General features: G+C 31.3%; 1 protein-coding gene across 1 annotated transcript; it reads left to right on the plus strand.

Moving 5' to 3' along the window:
- Positions 1-7917: 7917 nt before the first annotated feature.
- LOC131642756 (endonuclease 2-like) lies at positions 7918-9590 on the plus strand. The gene is made up of 7 exons (XM_058912976.1): positions 7918-8203; positions 8431-8529; positions 8641-8696; positions 8784-8867; positions 8947-9039; positions 9119-9260; positions 9345-9590. The coding sequence occupies exons 1-7, from the start codon at positions 7918-7920 to the stop codon at positions 9437-9439; spliced, it is 855 nt and encodes a 284-aa protein (XP_058768959.1). The 3' UTR covers positions 9440-9590.

Consider the following 9590-nt stretch of genomic DNA (forward strand, 5'->3'; position numbering starts at 1 on the left):
TGGCTCTTCCTTCTTATGCTGCAAATCAAAGAAGCAGCACACAGTTTCCAAGTCATTAACAAAAGCGAAATATCGTGCTTTAGCTTCCTTAACTTGTGAAATTCAATGGCTGCAATATTTGTTCAAAGATTTTCTTGTGTCCTTTAGTCAGCCTGCTTTTGTTTATTATGATAGTAAGTCTGCCATTTACTTGGCACACAATCCTACCTTCCATGAAAGAAGCAAACATATAGAGCTTGGTTGTCATGTGGTTCGTGAGAAGCTACAAACAAAACTCATTCATCTTCTGCCAGTAACCACTGATGCTCAAATAGCCGACATGTTTACCAAACCTCTTCACTCACCAGCCTTAAATTCCATCTTGGTCAAGTTGGGCCTTTGTAGTTTACATATTCCAACTTGAGGGAGGCTATTAGCTTGTATATATGTAGCATTATACTAGTTTCGTACTATGTATTGTACATATAGTATTAATCTCCATATCCACTAGAAGACTGACACTTGTACATATGAGTGAACCTTATCTACTATATATATATATATATATATATATATATATATATATATATATATATATATATATATATATATATATATATATATATATATATATATATATTGTATCTTTTATCACCTTGAAAGGTTAATGAGATTATAACAATTTCATAACTACTTTGCTCTTTCTGTTATAGCTTGCTAATTCTGTTATGCTCTCATGGCTTCTTCTCCATCAACATGATGAAGATTCTTCCTGATAATGTCAACATTAACAAAAATAGCATTTCACAGTGGTATTTCAGCAATTGACAACAATAACAACACTTTATAGAATGTTAAAACAACATTTCACATCACTTGTTTTACAATTGACAGCAACAACTGAGTTTATTTTAGATGAAAATTCGTTTCGGCTTGAGTTTCATTCCCACCAACTTGAATTTCGTTTTGTTTTAGCAGCAGCAACACTGTGTTAGCGTGTGATGTGAAGGAGAGAAGAAAAAGTCGAAAATCCTAAGATTTTTATAACAAGTATGACACATTTTAAAAACAAAAATACTAAATTGTCATGTTTTGAATTTCTTTTATCAGAATGACACTTTTTTCTTGCACGCTCAGCCATTGAAGGAACTTTTTATTTTTATTATTATTTAAATATTTTAATTAATATAAATTAAATATTAATTAATAAATATATTTTTAAAAATATTAATATGATTTAGTAAATGTTTTAATTAATGTTTTTAATTTTCTTATTATGTGAATATTTTATTTAATGTTATTTATTTAAATTTTTTCAAATAATAAATAATAAATAAAAAAGGACCGAAATGAATCGAAGATGAATTAAATCGGACGCGTATTAAACTCAAAAATAAAAACTCACATCAAAATGATCAGTGCGTCACAAAGTTCAATAAAAATATTCAGAAAAACAAGCTATGACTGTACAAAAAAAGAATGCAAACATAATCGAAAAAATAAACACACTGACACGACCTACGCGCAACGTAGATTCGTAAAACAGTCTGAGAAAGATCAAAAGTCAAAATATTTTACCCGTTAATCTTATGCGCGTGACGAATCATCTATATCTGATCAGTCTAATATTAATTAATATTCAATTTATATTAATTAATACATTTTATTTAAAGGTGATTTTATATAAACTTAATATTAATTAATATAGACTAAGCGGTAAAGACGATTCGTCACGCAAGATTTGGGGGCAAAATCTTTTGACTCTATGTCTTTACCAGACTGTTTTACAAATCTACGTTTCGCATAGGTCGTGTCAGTGTATTCATTATTTTTATTTCGTTTGCAGTCACTTTTGTACAATCATAGCTTGTTTATGCGGGAATTTTTATTTCTGATTTTGAATATTTCCGAATATTTTTATTGAACTTTGTGACGCAAGGATCATTCTAATGTGTACGTTTTTATTTTTCAGTTTAACACGTGTCTAATTTAATTCAGCTTCAGTTCATTCCAACCCTTTTTTGTTTATTATTTATTATTTAAAATATTAAAATAAATAATATTAATTAAAATATTCACATAATAAGAAAATTAAAACATTAATTAATTAAAATTTAATTAAAATATTTATTGCATCATATTAATATTTTAAAATAGTAAAAATATATTTAAATTATATTATATTAATTAATATATTTAAAGACTATGAAAAATGAAAACTAAGGTCCTTCAATGGCTCGGCCAATGGATGACCGAGCGTGCATGAAAAAAGTGACATTCTGGTAAAAGAAATTCAAAAGGTGGCATTTTAGTATTTTTATTTTTAAAATGTGGCATACCTGTAAAAAATCAAATCCTAATCCATTAAGGGCCTGTTTGTTTCAATTTTTAAAAAATGTATTTTTTCTTTATATTTTTGAAAATAGATTTTTCAAAACCGTTTTTCAAAATATTACAAGTTTTTTGAAATTCGTTTTTTCTAAAATGAAACACTAATTTTGACGTCATATAACATAAACATATTTTATTGAAGACTAAAACTTAGTCAAAATCACAATTTTTTTCAAAAAGTTGTATTTCAAAAATGATTTTCATGAAAATCTATTTGAAATAGCTTCAAAATTAAGTGATTTTTTTAAATTTTGATATCCAATTTTTTTCCAACAAATAGATGAAATACCTAAAATCACATTTTAAGAATAATTATTCAAACAAAATTTTCATTTGAAGGTTTTATAAAAAAAAAAAATTGCAAAATTATTTTTCGCAAAATTATGTAACACTATAAATATCACTTTTAAAAAAAAGCCAAAACAAACGGGCCCTAAGTTGTATAGTATTAATAAATGAGCTTAATTTGGTTTGGTGGTGATAGATTTAAGCTAGACTAAAGTTAGATCTAAAAGGCATTAAAAGAAATTGACATTAAACAAACTTCATACTTTCTTCATAACTCACATAAGAGAGGAGATACACTTAAATAGCTAGGGTTGAAACCCCTCTAATGGGCCATGGGCCACACACACAAAAATACAAAATATAATAAAAGACAATTATTGCTAACAACACCCCTCTTTAATAATAATAATAATCTTTTAATGAAGTTGTAACTCTCTTAATTCTATTGGGCCTATTGGGCTGCCTATCAAGTGGAGTGTGTATATGTACATTATGGCTTGATAAGAAGAAAAAAATAAAAAATTTACCTTACCCGAGGTTGCCGACGTTTACCCCGTCCTACCTGTTTTTTTTTTTTTTTGGGCTTATTGAAAAGTGCAGATTCAAAATTTAGATGGGAATTTCTCATTCCACCTCTATATTTTCCCAGGGACTTCTAGTGCAATTTTTTTAATCTCTTAATTTGGAGATGTATCTCCGAACGCACCACAATTCATTTTTTAGAGGTGTTTTCGGGAATGAATCTCTGAATGCACCACATTTCGTTTTTTAGATGTGTTTTCGGAGATGTATCTCCTAAATATTCTCTGATTGTTTTTTTAAATAATTCGGAAATGCATTTCCGAATTATGCAGAACCAGAAGCATAAATTAATTTGGTAGAAACCACCATTGAAAGTTAACTTCAATTAAATCAGTAAAAGCAAACCGCGGTAAAATGTTTAATAAATATATTATATATGTATTGAATCATATAGAATTAAATTATGCACAACAATACATACAAAAATGGTTCGACTACATTCTAAAATATACCGAACGAATTGTCACCGCTTAAATATAAAACCAGTTCTTTTTTCAACTTCTCCCTATTTGATACTTTTTCAATCTCCGTCAACTTCGTGAATTGTTCCATTCTTTCCAAAAAGTGATCCGACTAACTTTTCGCCTCTTTTGTGGAATGTGTCGTCCATTCCACTGACGTATCCAGAATAGGACACCGTGATTTCAAATAAGCCTGAATAAAATGGAGCAATCTAAGATACCCATTACAAATTATGCAGTTGATGGGTCATCAGGTGAAAGACTCCGCAGTGGAAAAAATGTCTCCGAAAGACCATATCTCGTCAAATTGATACACACCCTGTCATATGTACTTGCTATAAGATGGCCTATTTCAGGGAAGCACATCCATTTTTTTAGGTGGTGCGGAACCGGTAACACATGGAACAAGAGCATTGTGAATTTTATCGAATCCTTCCTTATTCCCATATAGTCATGTGTAAACTTCCCTATGCACCGTCAACTCTGAAATAAGTGTTTGTCACACAAGAGTGTGGTTTTCTTCTCCTTTACCATGTAAATCGGATAAACCTGAAACCCATAATTACCATCACTCACCACATCTATGATCCTTTCAATGTGTTTGTGCATAAAAATTGGCATCTCATCAATGTGAATAATCAGTGGTGGAATTGGTTCTTTCTTACTCGGAGGTGTACTAGGTGGTTTGGAAATGCGAGCTCCCTTGAAAAATTCTAATTTAGAATTTTGGGGTTGGAGAATTCAGGAAATATTAATCAACAACTTCATGGTAAGACAAAGTTAGCTTTGTTGAACTGTCATCTTGTGTAGTTTTCACCTTTTTTTGGGACCCCTTGGTTTTTACCGGTTGCAAAGGAGGTTTCAAATTAGTGGTTTCTAGAAAGGCGATTTTCCATATTTGTTCTTTAATGTGCAATCTCATAGTGTCACCCTCTTTAAAAAATCTATTCATGATCACTTCCAACCCGGTTGTGATGGTTATACTCGATGTATTGTCCTTAGTCGGATCGTAGTCATTAAATCGAAGTCTTTATTAATGAGTGTAGACCTCATCCATGTGTATGGGGGGTATTAAGCTTCATTTTTTTAGACAAGATACAAGTGCATGAAAGCCTATAAGTTTTTCTAATTGTACAACCATAATTCGAATTATCCAGCCTCGTTTTCTCCGTACACTTCACTTTATAAAAGATAAAATTCAATCTCGCTTGAGATATGTTGAGAACCAATTGTAAGTATAACATGTTATCTTTGAAACAGTGTTCTACCACCGTTGTGCTCCGACCAAAAGTAGTTTGAATTTCATTATGTTGGTTCTAAAGCATTTGGTTCACCGTGTCCCATTCTCTACACAAATCTCCCTTGCTATCACCTAACCATTTCTTCAACTTTGCATGTGCAGATTCAACTCTATTAGTTATTGTATTTCCCAAATGTCTAACCCGGTACGTCTAAGCACACACAACTTTCTCTTTCACATGATCAAGAATAGTGTATTCCATGTATTTATGAAATTTTAGATATTTGACACATAGGCTCCTGAAATGTACAACATTCTCAACATACAACTTTTCTGCAGAAGAATTTATAGTATTTGTCAATGCATCTATTATCTTCTCCAACACTACACTAGATTCGACCATGTTTCATTCTTCATCCTTGATTTCTTTTGTGCCAACTGCAGGTTTGAGTTTGGATCTCACATTTTTTGTTATATGATACCGACAAAGTAATGCATAGGATGTAGGAAACACACTTCCAACCACATTCATAAGGGCGTTATCTCGGTCGGTTACAATGACACTAGACATATTTTGTGTATCCTTCAACAAACTCTTGCATATGTCCAACGCCCATGTAACATTGTCTTCTTTCTCACATTCGAGAAATGCAAATCCATCCGAAAATGTCTTCTCCATAGAAGTGACACCAATAATTTCTAGAACAGGAAGCCAATACTTGTTGGTCTTGTATGTTGAATCAATTATAAGGACGGTTAGAAATGTGTTGAACAACTTAATACTTTGTGTATGAGTCCAAATATGTCACGTACGCTTACTTTATCATCACACACTTTGTATCTTGAAACATAATGGTTATTGTCTAAAAGTTTCAAAAGTCGTTGCATATCGGTTCTTGTAACCCTGCTCGCAATGTTCCCTCTAAACCGCTCGTTGTATAACTGCCTGATATTTGATACATTTTGTGGTCTCTTCCGTTTCAAATCTGCAAGTTTTTTTCTCGGAGCAACTTTGATTATCGATATTCTGAAATTATTTGTTTCTCCTCAAGCTTAAGTCGACCTACAATTGGATGAACTTGTAGCTTGGTGTCCTGATTATGTTTACCACAAACGACACTAAACTGCCACGTATCATCCACCCTATATGATCTGCGCGATTTAAACGGACACTCACATTTTTTCAATCTGGTGTCATCATGTTTTAACTGGCGAACTCTTCAAACATATTTTCCACCTCTCGCACATCATCTCGACAACAATCATTTTAGCATCGTCATTCACCTCATTCAACTTGACCGAAACAGCTTTGGGAAACATGTCGGGATGCACCATATATAAAACAAGCAAAATAGGAAAAATAGAAAACCTGTTAATAATTTCATTCTGTAACAGAGATATTTTCGAAAATGCATTTCTGAAATAATTTAGGTGAGTTTCGAAAATGCATTTCCGAAGCAACGCAGTATTTTGATCCAACATTCAGCACCAATACAAGGAAATATTGGATGAAATGGTGAAAGCTTACCTGAAATTGAAGCTTTTTATGCTCTCTTTGACATGATAAACCACTTGAAGAAGAAAATGGAATGAGGATGGATGAAGTTTTTGGATGGTTTTTGGTTTTGGAGTGAAAGGAGGAGAATGAAATAGTTCTTCTGCTAGTTTGTATATACTAATTTATTTCGAAAATACATCTCGGAAAAATACCCTATTGATTTATTTCGGAGATACATCTCCGAAAATACCCTTGAATGTTTAAATTTAATGTTCAAATAAGAACAATGTATTTTCGAAGATGCATCTCCGAAACACCTTAAAATTTGGTATGAGGTGTGTTCAGAGATGCATCTCCCAATTTAGATTCATTTCGTACTAAATGGTGGGTAAAACGGACATGTCCAACAGTTTCTCAAGAGTCCGAATCTGTTTTATCATCCTTAGATATTATAGGTGCTGGTTTAATGAAGTTGTAAAGACTAATATATTATTTACTCTGTCTCATAAAAGATATTTTATTTTTATTTTTTCTATGTCTCCAAATAATTGTTAATTTACAATACCAAACAATATTTATTATTATTTTTTTATTGCTATACCACTATTTATTAACTCCACTTTATTCAATTATTCTATTAACTACAATTAATAGGGGTATTTTGATAAATGATATTAATTTTATTATTAAAACTAACCCATCTAATATTTTTTTAAAAACTGTAAATGTAAATTGATTAAAGAGCATTGTTATATGGCACGATAAAATATTGGCTCATATTAAACGAAATAAGAAAGTACACTGATATTTTGAATTTTCATACTTGTTTTTCATAACCATAAATCATAAATGCTAACATTAATTAGTTAATTAATTATTCATAGGAGGGATTGGAAAAAAAAATGTGTCAAATGAAATTAAAAAACATACATAGAGTAATTGAATGATAACTTTACTATGCATTGCACATTCGTGAGATTGACATGATATCATGTTCGTACACATTAATATTTCTCTCGATCAAATATGACACTTTTATAAGATGGAGGGAGTATTTAATAGAAAATTTATGCTCTAGGTGCTAGTCTAATGAAATGCCAAAGACATATATTATTTAGTAGAAAATTTTAATTCATTCTTTTAGACAGATGTTTAAAATTTTAATATTAAAAGTTTATTTTAAAATTCTTAAGTTCAACTTTTCAAAAGTCAAAATATTGACTTTCTTAATGATAATATCTGTTTTTGAATTTTTTATCTTTAAAGCCCAAGTTAGTAAAATCTTATAAAATAATACATGATAAAACCATTTTATTTACTTTTTGACAAATAATTTATTTTTATGTAAAATTTAATTTTAGAAAATTTGACCTCGTTGGTCTGACTTCTGTCTGTGTCTTTGCACATAGACACAATTATATTTATATATAAGTACAAAGCAAGTACATAATTTTCAGAGTAAACAGAAAGAAACAAAAATGGAGTGTAACAAAATTAAGCTAGTGGCAATATTGTCATTCATTTTTTTGGTTCAAAACATTCATGGGTGGGGAGAAGAAGGACATGCCATTACCTGTAAGATAGCTCAGGCCCGTCTGACCGATGCGGCTGCAGACGCTGTGAAACAATTGCTGCCTGCTTACGCGAATGATGATTTATCAAGTGTTTGTACATGGGCTGATCGCGTCAAGTTTGCTCTTCGTTGGACGACTGCGTTGCACTACGTCAATACTCCTCCTAAGCTTTGTAATTTCCAGTATGCCAGTAAGTTTCTTTTGGTCTCAAATCTTAAACAATCTGACTTCTCAGCGGTTGGATGAAATTTACTATACAATTAGTTAGATTTCTCTCCAACCGTTGAGACGTCAGATTTGTAAGATCAGTGAATTTCAATTCAATGGCTATTAAAGTGAAAGATGTGATATCTTTATGTATTTTGGCTAATCCAATGAGCTTTGTGTACTTACCAATTTATGTGAACTTTCATTTAGGGGATTGCAAGGATTTGAATGGTGTGAAAGATGTATGTGTTGTTGGAGCAATTAACAATTACACCACTCAGCTTCTTGACTATGGCAAAGACACTGAATGTACGAACAAACTTAATTGCTATGACTTTAAAAACTCAGTTTTTTTCTTTTTCTTTATATCAACTTTTATATAGGCTGACTAACTAAATTCTTGTTTCATAATGAAATCAGATAACCTTACACAAGCACTTCTTTTCCTTTCTCATTATATGGGAGATGTTCATCAGGTATGTTTAACAACTACAATCATATTTCTCTAATCTTAATTCAAAACTTGCGGAATCCATATCCTTATATGTTTGGTTAAATTGCAGCCTCTACATACTGGTTTTAATACAGACAAGGGAGGAAATACGATCAATGTTCGTTGGTACACAAGGAAACAAAATCTTCACCATGTCAGTCATGATCCCAATTCTCATGATCATAAACTACTATTTCACTATCTACTTTACTGACTTACTTTGTACCATTTAGGTTTGGGATGCTAACATTATTGAAACAGCACAAGAAAGATTCTATGACAATAACATCTATGAATACTTCAAGGACATTCAAACAAATATTACGGTATTCCTTTCAAAACCACTTTAATTTTCTCTAAACCTTTACAAACTTGGACAGGTTAACTTGAAATTATTTGATGCAGAAAACATGGAAGAATGAAGTAGCAGATTGGGAAGCATGTGGTTCTGATCTGGCCACATGCCCAGATGTTTATGCATCTGAAGGTATTAAGGATGCTTGTGAATACGCATATAAAGATGCCCCTGAAGATTCTACACTAGAAGGTACTACTAATTTCTAATACTTCTTTTAATGCATGCTATTGGATTTATTAGATTTTCTGACTGTCATGAAACAATGTCTTGCAGATGATTACTTCCTATCGCGTTTGCCGATCGTCAGTTTGCGATTAGCTCAAGGAGGAGTTCGATTGGCAGCAACTCTCAATAATATTTTTCAGTGATGCAATGCAAATCTTTTAAATTATGAACTAGTATATATGTGGCTGGTTTGAATTATGGTATTTTTAAAAAAAGAATAAAGTTTCTGTATTTCTCTATGGAGTATGATCAGTTCAACTTATAATGTCATTGATAACAATCTCCACATTTTAT

The sequence above is a fragment of the Vicia villosa genome, linkage group LG1 (assembly GCF_029867415.1).
Source record: "Vicia villosa cultivar HV-30 ecotype Madison, WI linkage group LG1, Vvil1.0, whole genome shotgun sequence".
Classification (NCBI taxonomy): Eukaryota; Viridiplantae; Streptophyta; class Magnoliopsida; order Fabales; family Fabaceae; genus Vicia; species Vicia villosa.